The 18691-nt window shown below is 38.3% G+C and overlaps 1 protein-coding gene across 24 annotated transcripts in view; it reads left to right on the top strand.

The window, feature by feature from the left end:
• Positions 1-16391, top strand: part of ZDHHC20 (zinc finger DHHC-type palmitoyltransferase 20) — an 84857-nt gene extending 68466 nt beyond the window's left edge. For 5 of the 24 annotated variants that reach the window (XM_034936420.3, XM_034936417.3, XM_034936433.3 and 2 more), the window contains 5 exons: positions 1698-1824; positions 6326-6432; positions 7397-7441; positions 7826-7941; positions 12327-16391. In XM_034936420.3, coding sequence (XP_034792311.1) covers positions 1698-1824; positions 6326-6432; positions 7397-7441; positions 7826-7941; positions 12327-12380 — 449 coding nt within the window. In that variant the 3' untranslated portion in view covers positions 12381-16391. Of the gene's footprint in view, positions 1-1697; positions 1825-6325; positions 6433-7396; positions 7442-7825; positions 7942-10657; positions 10736-12326 lie in introns of those variants that run through there. The other 19 variants (XM_008958520.4, XM_063595915.1, XM_034936427.3 and 16 more) reach the window with 12 other exon arrangements.
• Positions 16392-18691: the final 2300 nt, after the last annotated feature.

Genomic DNA, 18691 nt, shown 5'->3' with positions numbered 1-18691 from the left:
ACATTGCTTAGCACACCACTTTTTTACAGCTTCATCTCCCACAGCCCTGGTCTTTAGCTAGTTCTCCACTGCTACATTCAGATGTTTGTTCTTGGGTCTTTTGAGGGTGTCTTATTCTGCTGTATCACCTCTGTCTTCTTCATAACTGTCACCTACCCACCTTGAGATCGTTTACCCTCATTTAGTGAGTTCCTACATTTAAGCTAATGCCATTATCCTGAACAAGCAAGCTAGTCCCTTTGATTCTGAGTTTTTTAATCGCTTAGAACTGAAGAGCCCCTGAAAATGAAATTTTAAACTTGAATATGTTATTCTGTATTTGCCGTATTCTGATGTACTTCCTGAGTCTTCTATTCTCCAACAATTTTCTCCTAAGTTTTTCTTTCCCTTCTGGTTTTATTTCTCACCCGTGTCCATTCTAGATCCTATGATAAATGACTTTAACAGCTCTTGACAAAAACAGCTCCTTACATCTTTGGTGCCTAGACTTTCTCCCATTATTCCTTTGCTAATTCATGGCTCTGGTTATCCAGCCATCCTCTATCCGCGTGCACAGTGGGGCTGTTGAAAGCTGTAGAAGGATGTCTTACTCCATAAGGTTTGCTATAGCTACAGATTTAAGATGTTAGGCCTCATTGAGGGCCTTAGCTCTGTTTGGCAGTAATGTCACATGTTTCTGGTCAGGTCCCTCACCTGTTACCCAAGACGGTTATTCCAGATTTTCATAATTCTCCCACTCTCCTTACCCATTTTATGAGTTCCTAGTAGAAAAATTAGAAGGAGTCACAAGTAAACTCTCATCTTCACATCTTTATAGCCTCATACAAACATTTCTTGTTTCACACCCATCACTCTCACCTTCCTCTAACTTCTGAGGAAGAAAGATGTCTTTTCTGGTATTCAAGGTTAACCTTTACAACTGTTCTAGACTCCTTCCCATCTCTTCGAGGATCCCTTTCTTCAGTTTTTATTTTACTTTTTTATATCAGCAATCCCTCCCAATGCCCTGGGTTCTTATCCTTAGCTTATAAAACACACTGAAGTGCCTTGTTTTTAAATTAAAAAACATTTTTTGTGAAGCCTGTATCTTTCTCCAGACCTCACTCTACATCACTTAACAACCAAGCTTGAAATAATGGTCTAGTCATCCTCAGCTTGCTCACCTTTCCCTACAAGCACCCCCGAGGCACACATATGTCTCTATCGAGACAAAGCTTCCTTCACCTCTGTGCTCCCAGTACGTCATGGCTATGTTAGCACTTATAACATTGTAATTTTTGCTAGACTCTAGGTTCTTCGGTAGGAATTTTATCTAATTTATCTTTGAATCCCAAATACCTGGTACAATGCTATCAGGAACATAGTAGGAAATTCATAAATAATGAGTGAAGTTGCAGGAGTTAGAATATCTTGTAGAAAAAAAAAGCCAAGAGATACTGAGCACACAATACTAGATTTTCAGTAATATTTGATAATTATTTTGACATGTTATTTTATAAGGTTGATGAAATATTAAATGTGCTATTTTTTCCCAAGTTTCAGAAATTTATCTTTTAATTGCTACTAATGTATTATTTATTTTAAATTATATTTACAGTTTTTGTGTCAAAGATATAAGCAAGAAAATTGGTAATTTCCATCCCTCCTATAATTTTTAAATAGATTAATTAGTTTATATATGTATGTATATTTAACAGAATCATTCCGCGCACCCACATTTTCATACGGACCTGATGGAAATGGTTTCTCTCTTGGATGCAGTAAAAATTGGAGACAAGTCTTTGGTGATGAAAAGAAATATTGGCTACTTCCAATATTTTCAAGGTAATTTATAAAATGTGGGTCTCAGAGATTATGGCATCTGTGGTAGTCTCTTTTTCTGGTTAAATGTCTTCAGATTTAGAGAATATAATATATAATGATATTCTTACAGACTTTGAGAATGAAAACTCAAAATATCTTTTTTTATAAATAAAATATTTTATTTTTCATTTTTTAATTAGATAAGGTTAAGGAGAGTTTATATATTTGAATGGGAAGTAGAAGAAAAAGATGATTCACTAAAAAAATAAGATTTTTTCTTCAAAATGCAAATAACTTGTTTGAAGTAAAGAATTATAAAAATTTATAGTTATTAGCCACAACTTCAAAGATCCTATCACAGAAATGAATTGTGTATTCTGTTGTGTCCTAAATCAAAGAAGACCAACCACATACTGCAATTTTACCCCAAATGTAAATGAGAGTATATTCTTGAGATGATTGATAGTTTACATTTCTTTCCAGTTTCCATCCTTTTTAGGCCAGCTATATACCAAAGTCATCAAAAAGAAGGGAAAAATATTTGAAGATTGAGTGACATATTTGTAAGAGTTATGGGTTTTTTCCCTAGATTAACTGAATTGCCTTTTTTGATCTGAAAATGACTTATTTGCTTTCATTTTTTAAAGACATTTTTGCTTGGTATAAAATTCTAGATATTAGCCAGACACAGTGGGTCATGCCTGTAATCCCAGCACTTTGGGAGGCCGAGGCAGGTGAATCAGTTGGGGCCAGGAGTTCAAGACCAGCCTGGCCAACATGGCGAAACCCGGTCTCTACTAAAAATACAAAAATTAGCTGGATGTGGTGGCACACACCTGTAGTCCCAGCTACTCAGGAGGCCGAGGCACAAGAATCGCTTGAACCTGGGAGACAGAGGTTGCAGTGAGCTGAGATGGCGCCAACACATTGCAGCCTGGGCAACAGAGCAAGACTGTCTCTCAAAAACAAAACAAAAAATTTTAGATGTTGCTAAATGTTATGCTTCTGGGTTACATTTTTCTAATAAGAAATTGTGATAACTCTTATTTTTGTTAGTCTATATATGTTTTTTCTATGGCTACTTTTAAGACTATCACTACTTCATGCAATTTGATTATGGTATATCTTGATCTAGTTTTCTACTTTCTTGTGCTTGGTATTAGTTGAGCTTTTTGGATCTCTGGTTTTAGAGCTTTAATCAAATTTGGAAAATATTGTTAACCATTATTTTGTCATCTCCTTCCCCCTATTACTGTGAGGACTCCAATTACACGTTATCAGTCACTCACGGTCCTCCCACAGCTCACTGATGCACTGTTCATTTTTTGTCTTTTTTCTGTGTTTCATTTTGTATAGATCCTGTTGCTGTATCTTCAAGTTCATCGATCTCTTTTGTATACTTTATCCATTGTCTCATGTATTCAAGATTTTCCCCCTCCCATTGGTTGGAACACAGATTACTTGTTTTGAAGTTATTTTCTCTAAACACAAATTTTGAAGTTATTTTCTGTAAACAGTGAATTCTAAGTCAATAGGATTTTGTTGTTGTTTTTTGTTTTCCTTCGTTTAAAGATGTTCCATTATCTTCTGGTCTGCATTGTTTCTAATGAAAAGTCAGCCTGACTCCCATCTTTATTTCATTGTTTGTAAATTACTATCCTTTCCCCTCCTGTAGCTACTTTTAAGAGTTTATCCTTATCATTGGTTTTAAGTGGTTTGATGAGGTTCCTTGGTGTTTATCCTCCCTGGGGTTCATTAGGCTTCTCAGATCTGTAAGTTCTTAGTTTTCATCAGATTTGAATAATTTTCATCACTTACGTCTTTATTTTTTTCTGCCTATTCCCCTCTTTCCACCTCCTCCCTGACCAGCTTTTCTGGTACTCTCGGGTATACATATGTTAAATAGCTTGATAGTGACCCACAGGTCATTGCTATTTTGTCCATCTCTGCCATTTTCTTTTCTCTGCTTCATTTTGGTTAATTTCTACTGCTAATATCCACAAGTTCACTGATCTCTTCTGTAATGTCTAGCCTGCTGGTAAGCTCCTCCAGTGAATCTTTCACTTAAGATTTTTAAAATATTTATTTATTTATTTATTTATTTATTTATTTAGAGACAGAGTCTTGCTCTGTCGCCCAGGCTGGAGTGCAGTGGCACGATCTAGGCTCACTGCAACCTGTGCCTCCTGGGTTCAAGCAATTCTTGTGCCTCAGCCTCCAAAGAAGCTGGGATTACTGGTGCGTAACACCACACCTGGCTAAGTTTTATGTTTTTAGTAAAGACAGGGTTTCACCATGTTGGCCAGGCTGGTCTCAAACTCCTGGCCTCAAGCAGTCCGCCCACCTCATCCTCCCAAAGTGCTGCTATTACAGGCATGAACCACCATGCCTGGCCCAGATGTTGTATTTTTCAGCTCTGGAAGTTTGGTTTGGTTTTTTTTATATCTTACATTTCTCTTTTAATTGTATCTATTTTTCCTTTTAATTCACAGGTGCATTTATAATCATTTTAAAGTCTTGTTTGCTAATTTTCACTGAAATTGCTAATTTTCTGATTTTTTTCTATTGACTTTTTTTTTTCTTAGCTATAGATCACATATGTGCTACTTTTCATGTCCAGTAACTTTTGATTGGGTGGTGGACATTTTGAATGCTACTTTGCTGCCTATGTAGATTGGCCTCCCGAAGGGCTAGGATTACAGGCATTACTACTGCACTTGGCCTGAGGCTTGTTTTAAGCTTTATTACATTGAGTCCAGAGTAGTATGTTCTGTAGTGCTAGTTTAGCACTCCAATAAATGGAATTTCTACCAAATCCATGTGTTCAGTGAGATCGCCCCAGTCAAGCTGGTCAAATTTGAATGCTTCCCAGTGCTGTGAAAGCTCTGTGAATTATTCATCATTCATTATTCCCAGTTTTTCTTTTCCTGGATTCACAAATGCAGCTTAGTATTTATCAAAAGACTTCAGGTACACCACAGTGCAGATTTCTGTAGCCATTTCTCCGCATATCTTGCTCTCTCTCAACTCTGTCCCATAGATTTAAGCCACCTCAGCCCCTCTTTTTTTTTATATTTTTTTTATTTTTTTGGAGACAGAGTCTCACTCTGTCTCAAAGTGAGGCAGGCTGAGTGCTCAGGCTGAAGTGCAGTGGTGCAATCTTGGCTCACTGCAACCCCCGCCTCCCGGGTTCAAGCGATTCTCATGCCTCAGCCTCCCTAGTAGCTAGGATTACAGGCGCATGCCACCACACCCAGCTAATTTTTGTAGTTTTAGTAGAGATGGCATTTCACCATGTTGGCCAGGATGGTCTTGAACTCCCGACCTCAAGTGATCCGCCTGCCTCAGCCTCCCAAAGTGCTGGGATTACAGATGTGAGCCACTGCACCCGGCCCACCTCAGCCTGAAAACTCCCACCTCTGTCATCTCAATTCAGTGAAACTACCTTGTTCTGCTTGGTTTCCCACCCCCCATAGTGCCAGGGTCCTGGCAGAAAGCTGTAACTTAACTTGGTTTTGTTTTTGTTTGTTCTGAGACCACAGTTCTCTACTGCCTATTTTGAAAACAATTATTTCGTACTGTTCAGTTTCTGACTATGTACAGTTTACCAGTTATTCCATCTTGGCTAGAAGTAAAAGTCCCTATAGTATACAATTTTGATGTGTTTAGATAATATGAAAATAAGGCATAAGTGTGCTCTTTTTAGACCGTAAGCTTCTTGAAGGCAAAAATTTTCTTCTCTTTTGTTCACTATTTCCTATATCCGTAGTGCTTAAAATAATACCTAGAACATCATAGGCATTCAGTAAATATTTGTTTAATGAATATTGTTGAATAAATAAATATGTGGAACTTACATCATGAATTTCAGTTTGAGCCTGAATGATTATGATAAGCAGGTCAGTTACCCAAATACTTGAATACCTATGCTTGGGGTGCTATACTAGGCATCATAATCTTAATAGGCAAAGAAGACATTGTTTCTAAATGTATGTAAATTATAAAAGAAAAGGGCTTATGTCTGCAATAGAGGTATTAGTCTGTTCTCACACTGCTAATAAAGACATACCCAAAACTGGGTAATTTATAAAGGAAAGATGTTTAATTGACTCACACATGGCTGAGGAGGCCTCACTATCATAGTGGAAGGCAAGGAGAAGCAAGTCACGTTTTACATGGTGGCAGACAAGAGTATGTGCCAGGGGAACTCCCGTTTATAAAACCATCAGATTTTGTGAGATTTGTGCATTATCATGAGAACAGCACAGGAAAAACCCTCCCTCATGATTCATTTACCTCCCACTGGGTCCCTCCCTTGACAGTGGGAATTATGGGAGCTACAATTCAAGATGAGATATGGGTGAGGACACAGCCAAACCGTATCAAGGTAATAACCCCTAAATTAGAAATTTTAGGAGTTACTTCCTTATATGACAAGTTATGATAATGTATGCCATGTCTCTGAAAAATGAGTGTTAAATTTGACCATTTTGATTTAACTTAACATTATTTAAATTATTAGTCTTTTTCATTATGCAGCTTGGGTGATGGTTGCAGTTTTCCAACTCGCCTTGTGGGGATGGATCCAGAACAAGCTTCTGTTACAAACCAGAATGAGTATGCCAGAAGGTATGCTTCTTGTCCTTATGCTTTTCTATATTCATCATAAAGCAAACCGTATACATGTGTTGTGTGTACATCTTATTTACAGTAGTGATTTAGTAAGCCAGCATAGTTAGGGAAAGAGAAATTTAAATTTTTTTAACTGAGGGTTAATAAAGGTATATGTGCTAATAACCATAATTTTTTATTATCTAAACCAGAACACTTACGAGTAGGAAAGAGAATGCTTGTTTATTAATAGTTAAACCAGGATAATCAAATAAAGCTGGAAATGTCTGGGCAAGCTGGGAAGCAACTAAGACCTTTCAAGATTTGATTAGATTGGTTTATGTCAGTTATGTTTTTGCAAATAAATTAGTCATTATACTAATCACCATTTTATTTTGATAAATTTTAATATACTATCAATGAGAATTCAAAAATACAAATTTTTTTTCATTAATTCATCTTAGAGGAAATTTTCCCATAATATTTGCATGGCAAGTAAACTTTCATACATTCAGTGTAATAGTTCATTTTAAATGAAATTTTAAAGAAGCTAGAGATACTTCTGTCCAAGTAAAACATTGGTAATTTATTCACTACAGAAATAAGTTGTAGGAGAAGAGAAAATGATAAGTTCTAAGCTAGCATATTAATATTGGAAGAACCATAAATCTTAGAACGTAGCTTAAAGCCTTAGACCTTTGAGCTCTAATATTTGTTAGGGTTCTGGCCAAGTCACTTAAACTATGAGCCTCAGTTTCCACCTCTATAAAATTAGGATAATGATACCCACCACCAAAGTTTATTTTGAGGGTTGAGATAATGTGTATAAGATGCCTAGCATCGTGTCTGGCCCATAATAGGGAACCAACAAATATTAGTTTCCTTTTCCTCTTCCTTTCCTTCCTCCATTCCCTCCCTCCCTGGATCTTTTAGCTAGAAAAATAAGTCTACGCTAAATCACTGAATCATTTTTTCCCCTTAGATCTAAACTGCAGAGGTAGAAAGCAGAAAACTTGGGAAATGACAGGTAATTGTTTTGTACTGGCCACAGATATAGATCCTCACCTGTCCTTGTACTACCTATGGCTCCTGATTAACATATTAAGAACATTTCGGACTGGCCTCTGAAGCTTTTTAAATTTTGACTAATTGTTTTCATTGGCAGTGTTGGAATACAGATTCTTGGGTTCATTGGCAGTGTTGGAATACAGATTCTTGGGTCTAGAGAGCCATTTAATGGGGGGTTGTGGGCCTATTTTTATTTTGAAGATAGTTTTTTCAGAGTGCTAAGATCTCATGAGTTGCCCTCACATATTTAGGAGAAGGAATACTAATTTGCTGCTTATTAATTTATTAAGTATCCATAGTTGAGCATTAAGCTATTTACTAAGTTGTTTGCTCTTCTTTTCAGTAGTGGCTCAAATCAGCCTTTTCCTATCAAACCACTTAGTGAATCAAAAAACCGCTTGTTGGACAGTGAATCTCAGTGGCTGGAGAATGGAGCTGAAGAAGGCATCGTCAAATCAGGTAATAGTTCTCATTTGAAACACTGCTTTGTCTGGTTCAAATGAAAAGCACCAGATATAATACATGTGGAAAAATCAAAATAATGTAACATTTAAAAAATACTAAAATATGTGAAACTTTTAAATATATGCTGGGCGCAGTGGCTCACGCCTGTAATCCCAACACTTTGGGATGCCGAGGCGGGTGGATCACAAAGTCAGGAGAATGAGACCATCCTGGCTAACATGGTGAAACCCCGTCTCTACTACAAATATAAAAAATTAGCCAGGCGTGGTGGCAGGCGCCTGTATTCCCAGCTACTCAGGAGACTGAGGCAAGAGAATGGCTTGAACCCGGGAGGCGGAGCTTGCAGTGAGCCGAGATCGCGCCACTGCACTCCAGCCTGGGTGACAGAGCGAGACTCCATCTCAAAAAATAATAATAATAAAAAATAAATAAATAAATAAAATATATATAGGGTGTTTGTGTTTCTTAGTAGCTTCTATGAGGAAGGGATAGAGCGAGGAGAGTATAGTGGCTCATGTTTTTTTCTATGCAACTGCAGGTTTTTGTTAACCCAGCCACATATTTCTCCACTGAGATATGGAAAGTTCTTTTGGCATTGGCTGTTCTGAATAAGCAACGTTATTCTTTTTTTTTTTTTTTTTGAGATGGAATTTCGCTCTGTCACCAGGCTAGAGTGCAGTGGCACGATCTCTGCTTACTGCAACCTCCACCTCCCGGGTTCAAGTGATTCCCCTGCCTCAGCCTCCCGAGTAGCTGGGACTACACGTGGTTGCCACCATGCCCAGCTAATTTTTTGTATTATAGTAGAGACGGGGTTTCACCATATTGGCCAGGATGGTCTCGATCTCCTGACCTTGTGATCCACCCGCCTCAGCCTCCCAAAGTGCTGGGATTATAGGCATGAGCCACCATGCCCGGCCAGCAGTGTTATTCTTTAGGGTCCCAGCTTTTGCTTAGTTGAAGATAATTCTTGAAAAGCATTACATTCTTTGCTGCCTTAGTTAAAAAAGAGCACACTGGCCAGGAATGGTGGCTCACGCCTATAATCCCAGCACTTTGGGAGGCCGAGGTGGGTGGATCACAAGGTCAAGAGTTAGAGACCAGCCTGGCCAACGTGGTGAAACCCCATCTCTACTAAGAATACAAAAATTAGTCAGGTGTGGTGGCACGTGCCTGTAATCCCAGCTACTCGGGAGGCTGAGGCAGGAGAATTGCTTGAACCCGGGAGGCGGAGGTTGCAGTGAGCCGAGATCGCACCACTGCACTCCAGCCTGGGTGACAGAGTGAGACTCCATCTCGGGGAAGAAAGAAAAAAAAGGCCGGGCGCGGTAGCTCATGCCTGTAATCCCAGCACTTTGGGAGGCCGAGGCGGGCGGATCACGAGGTCACGAGATCGAGACCATCCTGGCTAACATGGTGAAACCCCATCTCTACTGAAAATACAAAAAATTAGATGGGCGAGGTGGTGGGCGCCTGTAGTCCCAGCTACTCGGGAGGCTGAGGCGGGGGAATGGCGTGAACCCCGGGGGGTGGAGCCTGCAGTGAGCCGAGATTGCACCACTGCACCCCAGCCTGGGCGACAGCGAGATTCCATCTCAAAAAAAAAAAAAAAAAGAAAGAAAGAAAAAAAAAGAGCACACTGAATATAATTTAACCTTTTCTAGGTGACTCTTAATCATTTATGAATTGAGGATTCAGGTATAGAATAGTCAGTAAAATTGAAGTGGGAATTTTCATCAGACCTGGGTTTAAAATATTGTCTGGCTACTTAACTAGCATTACAGTCTAAAACACATCTGTTTTTTAATGATAATAGTAATAACACTGATTATCTCCTTGCACTATAGAAAAGTGGTTTTGGGTCAGGCACAGTGGCTCACACCTGTAATCCCAGCACTTCTGGAGGCTGAGGCAGGAGGATCACTTGAGCTCAGGAGTTTGAGACCAGCCTGGGCCACATAGCCTATCTCTACCAAAAACTTTGGGAAAAAAATTTTCTAGGCCTGATGGCATGTGTCTGTAGTCCCAGCTATTCAGGAGGCTGAGGTGAGAGGATTGCTTGAGCCTGGGATATTGAAGCTACAGTGAGCTATGATCATGCCACTGCACTTCAGCCTGGATGACAGAGCAAGACCCTGTCTCAAAAAAAAAAAAAAAAAAGGAAAAAGAAAAATGATTCCGGACATTTAGCTCCATTTGTACTAACTGTAGCAAACACCCTAAATACCCTTAAAGACCTACTGTTAGAATTTCTGAGGTTTTTTTGTTGTTGTCTTGACTTTTAGCAGCATTTAAAACATTCTCTTAAATTGGTATCTTTAGGATCTTCATTGGGATCATTACACCTTTTGTATAAGGTCAAGGAAAAATTCCAAAGTTTAAGGCCAGCCTAGGCAATACTATTAAGGCCCGTCTCTAAAAAATAACGATCTAGGGAAAAGTTCATTTTGTGAACTTCTTAATTATTGCTGTTTAACATCTTTAAAGCCAATAGGTATTTCCACAAGATAAACATAAAATCAAACTTTTGACTGCTAATGTTAGCTCTTTACTTACTTCTAGGTTCTATAAGAAGACAAATGGTTGACACCATAAGCCTATTTTGTATTTACATGATAGTCATTTTTGCTTTCATTTTACCATTTAGCCAGAAACTTAATACTTCTTTTTTTTTTTTTTTGTCATGTCATATATAATTATATGCTTACAGGGACAAATAACCATGTAACAATGGCAATAGAAAATTGAGTACCACTTGTTCATAACTAACCATTTGAATAAGAGCAAGGTAAGACAGTATAAAGGTAATCCTTGAATAAATGCAGCTTATTTGCATATTTCATAATCTTTAAACAATTTGCAGTTCTATTTTTTTAGTCTTTTTAATTATATCAGCAAAATTAGGCAGTACAGGAAAGACTAGAATGTAACATCTGCCCAAATCTCATTTTCCTTATTTCTTATAGAATAATCTTAGTAATTATTTGTTGGTAAATTAATGACGAAACTAATAAAAATAGTTTAGGACTAGTATGTGGACCACTGGCCTTTTCAGAAGGCAGTACCTTATTAATTAAAGAAAAAAAGGTGGCCAGGCAAGGTGGCTCACACCTCTAATTCCAGCACTTTGGGAGGTCAAGGTGGGAGGATCACTTAAGTCCAGGAGTGAGAGACCAGCCTGGGTCAGATACTTAAATTAGTATAGTGAGACCTCATCTCGACAAAAAATAAAAAATTAGCCAGGTTTGTGTTGATGCACACCTGTATAGTCCCAGTTACTTGGGAGGCTGAAGTGGGAGGATCACTTGAGCCCAGGAGGTCAAGGCTGCAATGAGCCAAGATGGCACCAACTGCCCTCCAGCCTGGGTAACAGAGCAAGGCCCTGTCTCAAAAAAAGAAAAAAGAAAAAAAGGTGACTTTTGTCCACTATTGAGGAAATTCGACCCAGAGAAAAATGACCAAAATTAAAGGCTCTGAGAAAGAAATAAGAGGTTTATTTATGTCATATGGTTTGTAAAAGACACAGCAAGAGAAAATTGCTAAGTAGTAAATTACCACAAACATGGAGCTTATCGCATTTATCATCCTGTTCCTGTATAACAGGAGTTTGTTTTTCTAAAGGCATCTTATCTTTAGTGTCAGCTAGAGGAGCATCTGTTTCCTCACTTGTGGGCTTGTCCTCAGCAGTTAGGTCCTTGCAGAGGACCTCGAGCCTGCGTGCAGGGCTGCAGCCAGAACCTAAGACCCAGGACAGAGTCAGATCACAGGCACTAGGGGTGGAGGTCACGTCGGGCAGAGTCAGATCGCAGGCACTAGGGGTGGAGGTCACGTCGGGCCGAGTGCGCTGCAGTCAGAAGAGGAGCTATGTGTCCCGCATACGGTGATTGTAAGCCAGGTCCATGCCACCAAGAGCTGGAGCTGTGGAGTAGTACTTGGTTCCCAGAAAAGCCCTCAGTCCGAGGTCCACATTTCTTCTTAATGCGGGCGGAAATAATTGCTGATGCTTGTGGTTGTTGAGAATCCTCAGCTGCAGTTCCTTTAACAGTTGCTGTGGGAAGTTTTCTACATCTTGCACCAATCTTAGGACAGGTGTAGGTGGACCAGATGTCTTCTCAGATGATGTCCAAGTTAGCAGTCTGGGAGTACTGTAAGATTCTCCCTTTTAAAATACTCTTTTGATTGCTTCTGGGGAAGACAGTAATACCCACTCATTTACTGCTACAAAAATCTTTATTATTATAATATTAGTAGTGTTAAGGAATTCATTTTCTATCTTGTTATATTAGTAGCTTTGTACCTTAGCCCACAGAACCATTTAGTAAATATTTTCAGAAATAAAAAATCAAGTTTTAACCAATAATGTGTTTCTTTTTTTGTAGGTGTATGAAAACATTATAGACTGGTATTTTCAATTTTCATTTGCAAGGAAATGATCAGTGGAATGAAATAACTGAAGTATAACAGAAGATATATTTTTTAAAACGGAAAGCCTTTGTACAGTTCCTGGGATTCACAGAAGCACTACTCCAGAGCAGAACGATGCCTTAATCTTAAGTGTCCATTTGTGCAGCATTGACTTAGAGCTACAAAAGTGACTTAATGTTATTCTGGAAATAATACTTACCTGTTATGAGATGCTATAATATGAGCTGTCATCACATTTTAACATGCATATGTATTTTTTGATACCTGAATTACATTATTAGAATAAGTATCCGTATTTTCACTCCAAAAACACAAGCTTAAAAACTTTAAAGTACATCTAGGGCAAATGGTGGCTGAAAGTGACTAATATTCAAATTACTGTTGCTTGTACTGTATAAGGAAAACTGCTTTTTTAAATTGGGTATTTGCTAATTTATAATTACTATTTTATACTTTTCAACATTTTTAATAACTTTTTTTATTGTTGGCTATAACAGAAGGATTCAGATATCTAAATATCATTTAGAACATAGAACACATTGGTCTAATTCATCGAAAGCTTAGTTATGAGCATTAATATAACCATGTAGTAGAGCAAGTGCCCAAGGTTTAAAGGGAACTTGGCAGTATAAGAAATATTTTGGGTTCTCTCTGCTATTTTATAGCTTTTTTTGTTGAACTTTCAGGGGTATGTACATGGGCAGAGAAACACAAAGGTACATGTGCTGGAGAATACTGGACACAGTGGGAAGAAGTATAGGTGTCCAGAAGAAAATCTAAGAGGAATATTGTAATTTGTTAAAAAAAAATAGCTTTGAGTTTTAACAGCAGTTAGAATAAAGTATGCTGTTGACTTCACTTTCAAATTTCAGTGTAGGTAATGACTAAAAATTACTTTGAAACTTTTTACAGTAATACTGTAACAGCTTAAACAGTGATTTAAAATGCAATTCAAACTAGGCAAAAAAAACTTTAGAGTAAGTTTTCCTCCTGGCTGTCAGTTGGAAATTCTAACCTGAGTGGTCATTTTACATTCCCAGTCTCTTGAGAAGTGGATTCTACTCTTAGATGCACAGTCTGAAGTCTGACTTCCTAACAGCAACCCCTTTATGACTAGACACACTTCTCCTTTTTCCTTTTAAAATCTAAGCGACAGGAGGTGTTGCATTAACTCCAAGGAAAAGTACAGAATAAACAATGTAGAAATGTCACTCCTCATTTACACCTTTTAGACAGACACACACACACACACACACACCCCAAAATAATTGATTGCTTCCAGTGAGTGGGTGGAGATGAATCTCAGCAGCATCTGTGAGTACTACAGGTTGGAGCTTCCTGTCTGTAAAATGGGACTGCAGGGGAGGGGGTGTTGTGAATGAGTTGGACTGGATGACTTCTAACATTCTGCGATGCCTAATTTTGCAAAATCACTTTTCATTCACCCAATAAATTTTTTTCTTCTTTTTTCCACAGAGTTTTGCTCTGTCTCCCAGGCAGGAGTGCAGTGGCGGGATCTTGGCTCGCTGCAACCTCTGCCTCCCAGGTTCGATAGAGTCTCCTGCCTCAGCCTCCCAAGTAGCTGGGATTACAGGCTCTTGCCACCATGCCCGGCTAATTTTTACATTTTTAGAAGAGACGAGGTTTCACCATGTTGACCAGGCTGATCACAAACTCCTGACCTCAAATAATCCACCCACTTTAGCTTCCCAGAGTGCTGGGATTACAGGCATGAGCCACCACGCCCCGCCCCAGTAAATTTTTTGGAGTACCTTCTGTATGCTAAATAATACACTAGGAATAGCTCTATCATTTCCTAGTACAGCATAAATTTTATGGTTGCTACTGTAGGTTTATAATTTGTTTATAATTTGGCCTAATTTCCATCAGCCATACTAATATTAGATTTTAAAAGGAGGCAACTTTTTTTCTTTTTGAACCAAAGGAATGAGTTAGCTTTGAAAACATAATTTGGGATATTATAGTATGGATTCTTCTACCTTTGTTTCAACTCCTTAATAATCTTGATTCTAGCAAACTAGAATGAGATTTAAGAGATACCAATTATTGCTGGGTGTGGTGGCTCATGCCTGTAATCCCAGCACTTTGGGAGGCCAAGGCTGGCGGATCACCTGAGGTCAGGGGTTCGAGATTAGCCTGGTCAAAATGGCAAAACCCTGTCTCCACTAAAAATACAAAAAAAACCCAAAACTGTCCAGGCATGGTGGCACACGCCTGTAGTCCCAGCTACTCGGGAGGTGGAGGCAGGAGAATCACTTGAACCCAGGAGGCGGAGGTTGCAGTGAGCCGAGATCATGCCACTGCACTCCAGCCTGGGCAACGAGTGAAACTCCATCTCAAAAATATATATATATCAATTACCAACTAAAAACATAACTTCAGTTTGGCAGTTTGCATATTATAAGGAGATAAATGTTAAAACATACTTGACTACTTTCAGAAATGTTCTCCTGGTACTTTTTGCATTTCTACATTCAGATAAAAAGATTTGCATGCACCTGGCTAACGCCAAGGGAACTTCATTTTTTTCTTCACTATTATGCACTTTCATGGTATAGTCTTTCTCAGTTCTTTTAATTTTTGTTATTTAACATCTTTAATAGCACAGCAAACATCTTTTCAGAAATTTTCAGTTAAAGCCTTTGAATTACTTATCTTTGATTTAATTTACAGCCGGCATTTTGCCACGTTCTAAATAATATTTAGCTGAACTGATTCATACGTATTAATGACCATTCTAGCAAAGGCCTACAAGTGGTGTGGGAATCAGGGAAAGGCTGCCTCTTTGGTATCTCAACTGGTATTGATTATTGCTATCAACTATTTGGGGAGAAAAAATCAAAATGAAGCCCTGTCAAATTTTAGAAGTACTATCTTTGGTCCTTCAAACACTTTGTGATGACACCTTAAGAAAAATAAAGTTGAAGTTCAGGTCTTGCCATTGCCATTACAAACAAATTAGGAGACTTGGTTTACCTGGGAACAAATTTACTTGAATATTCAGTACCTGAAACTATGCCAAACCAAAGAGCAGCTGCAGTACATTCGTTATTTTAAATGAACAAGTTTACAAAGTTTATTTTCATCTATACGTAAGGATGATTTTTTTAAAACTTTTTACATATTAGTGGTTATGATCCAATGTGTCATGAGTGAATTTAACTGTAAGGTGGTTTAAATCAAATATGCAATGTTTACTTGAATTGTATTTCTATTAGCAGATTTTGACTATGTTTACAGGACTGTTTAAGGATTATCAGGCATGTGAGATCTTTCAGTTATCTTTAAAGTAGATGTATGTTAAGGGCTTAGATTTAGGATCTACATATTCTGGGCATTGAATAGGCAGTAACTTACAAATAAGTTTTGCTTACCTTTTGTTCTAGGGACTAGCACTGCTATCAATGGAAAGTATTTTTAACTAATCTGTTATTAAGAAAGTCATATTTTTGCATTTCAGCCAAAATAAAGACCGTATCTAATAATCTGTTAGAAACAGATAATACATGTCTGAAATCCATATGTTTCATATGATCTAAACTGTATTTTCCAATTTAAATTAAAAATGTAATATAGATTCAGAAAGGTTCATATTTTTCTAATGACTTCATTCTATATTATTTTGTTAGGTTGCATAAAGAAGCAAGGAATTGTACTTGTATTAAAAGATGAAGAAAGCTATTAGGTATATTTGTATATGACTGCAAATGAGTCTATGCCCGTTTAAAAGAAAAGATCGACACTATTTTAAAGTGAGCTTTAATATGCTTTTATATAAACAAATTTGAAGTACAGTTTAGTTTGGTTGTGTTTACCTAACAAGTATCATAAGCCTTGTGTTTGCTCTTATTTGTATAATCCTAGCCTGTGACTTAATGTTGATGCTTTGCTTTGTCTTTTGGCTGGCCTAACCTACATTGATATGTACACAGAACATTTTAAAACTTTTTTTTTCAAAAGTCATAATGAATTACTTTATTAATAAACAAAGTCTTGTATTTGAAGTGTTTTCTTTGTTATAAAGTGGTATTTACCAAATGAGAGAATAACTATTATTTTTATCAACTTGAAAATCTGGTAAAATAGTGCTTAGTTAGAGAAAGAGATTGGCTAATAGTTTGGGGAAACCACTTTTAAGATAGGTATTACTTTAGTGCAACAAAATTGTTGTTTACTTAGGTTTATTCAAAACCTGAAGAGTTTAACTTAGCTTTTTACTGAACATAATTTAATTTCAGAAGTCATTTAGGATCTTGAGAACCTTCAGATCACTGTAAGTTGTTGAATTGTGATTGTTAAAATGCTGAATAATTAATAGATTTCATTATGTAGAATTATTTTATGGCATCTGTGTTCCAGTGCCCTTCCAAAGAAGCCAAGTTTGTTATTAAAGCCATTTAAAGATTTCCTGTAGCTATATTTATAAAAATTGAAGTATCTCCACGAGAAAGGAAAGATCTTGAAGACGGGTAAAAATATCAAATTGCAGGCCGGGCACGGTGGCTCATGCCTGTAATTTCAGCACTTTGGGAGGCCGAGGTGGGTGGATCACTTGACGTCAGGAGTTCGAGACCAGCCTGGCCAACATGGTGAAACCCTGTCTCTACTAAAAATATAAAAATTAGCCAGGTGTGGTGGTGGGTGCCTGTAATCCCAGCTACTTGGGAGGCTGAGGCAGGAGAATCACTTGAACCCAGGAGGCAGAGGTTGCAGTGACCCGAGATCGTGCCACTGTACTCCGGCCTGGGTGACAGAGCAAGACTCTGTCTCCAAAAAAAAAAAAAAAAAAAAAGTCAAATTGCTGAAATCTGCAATCTGCATATAATGTGATCCCACTTAAGAGTTTTACAGTGTCCATGCTGTGTACCTGTGTGTTAAACTCAGCCTATTAATTGAGCGCCTACTCCAGGGAATGGGTGAGTAGTGGAAATAGAGCCACAGGCATCCTGCCTTTCCAGGCAGTGGCCCTGTGTGGGGTACAGGCATACAGGTACAACACCCCTCTGGGTGTTAATTGATGGAGTGAGAAATGATGGCTTATGGTTTGTCTCATTCAGCCACCGGAAGTGACAACCCTCTATTTAGAAGATTTACCAACTATGATCCTGTGCATATAATGTGGACCAGCTGCTGTTAAGTTTTTACCGCAACCTTCTAAAATAAATGTGAATTATTTGCAACATGTAGAGCCTCTCTAGATGTGGAGAGGTTGTCAACGATGCTAAAAGTAAAATGAGAAAAACTTGCTTTCCAACCCTTTTGTTAAGATTCACTGGAAAGGAACATTGCCTTCTGGAAATCACTTACGGGAATGCAATTTTTACAGCATTTCTTGGACTTATGCCCTCGTTCGTTTCATGGGTTGAAGGAAGGGCAGAAGGCAGTGAAGGAGGGGAAAGGTTCCCGCCAGAATGTGCATTTAGAAGCATTGATCCACAGGCGTGCTATTACTCAGCACTCCTGTGGATACAATGATAAACTTCACTCAGCACTCCTGTGGATACAATGTTAAACTTAGGTCCTTCATTCAAATGCCTGTATCTAGCTTTTCTACGTGTTTAGATGTGCTCACCACATATTAAAAATAGATGTGGAGTAGTGTTTGAAAAATATTGAAAATATTGAAAAATGTTTTCAATACAGTTATCTCTTGGTATCCATGGGGATACTGAGGTCTGCTTGAGCATCCTCGGATTTTGATATCCGTGGGGATTGGTCTAGGACCTCCCACAGATACCAAAATCCACAGATGCTCAAATCCCTGATATAAAATGGCCTAGTATCAGGCACAGTGGCTCACGCCTGTAACCCCAACACTTCTGCAGGCCGAGACAGGTGAATCACTTGAGCTCAGGAGTTCAAGATCAGCCTGGGCAACATGGTGAAACCCTGCCTCTACAAAACAAAAAACAAAAATTAGCCAGGCGTGGTGGTGGACACCTGTAGTCCCAACCATTCGGAAGGCTGAGATGGGAGGATGAATTGAACCCGGGAGGCTGAGGCTGCAGTGAGCAGTGATGGAGTCACTGCACTCCACCCTGGGTAAGAGAGCAAGATCCTGTAAGTAAATAAAATGGTCTAGTATTTGCATGTAATTTATGCATATCCTCCCATATACTTTAAATCACCTCTAGATTACTTATAATACCTAATATAGTGTAAATGCTATTAATACATATAGGAGTTATATTTTTATTTTATTATTATTATTATTATTATTTTTGAGACAGAGTTTCGCTCTTGTTGCCCAGGCTGGAGTGCAATTGCATAATCTTGGCTCACCGCAACCTCTGCCTCC

This window comes from Pan paniscus, chromosome 14, assembly GCF_029289425.2.
Source record: "Pan paniscus chromosome 14, NHGRI_mPanPan1-v2.0_pri, whole genome shotgun sequence".
Taxonomy (NCBI): Eukaryota; Metazoa; Chordata; class Mammalia; order Primates; family Hominidae; genus Pan; species Pan paniscus.
Note: the sequence above shows the minus strand (reverse complement) of the source record. Positions and strands in the feature narration are given on the sequence as shown.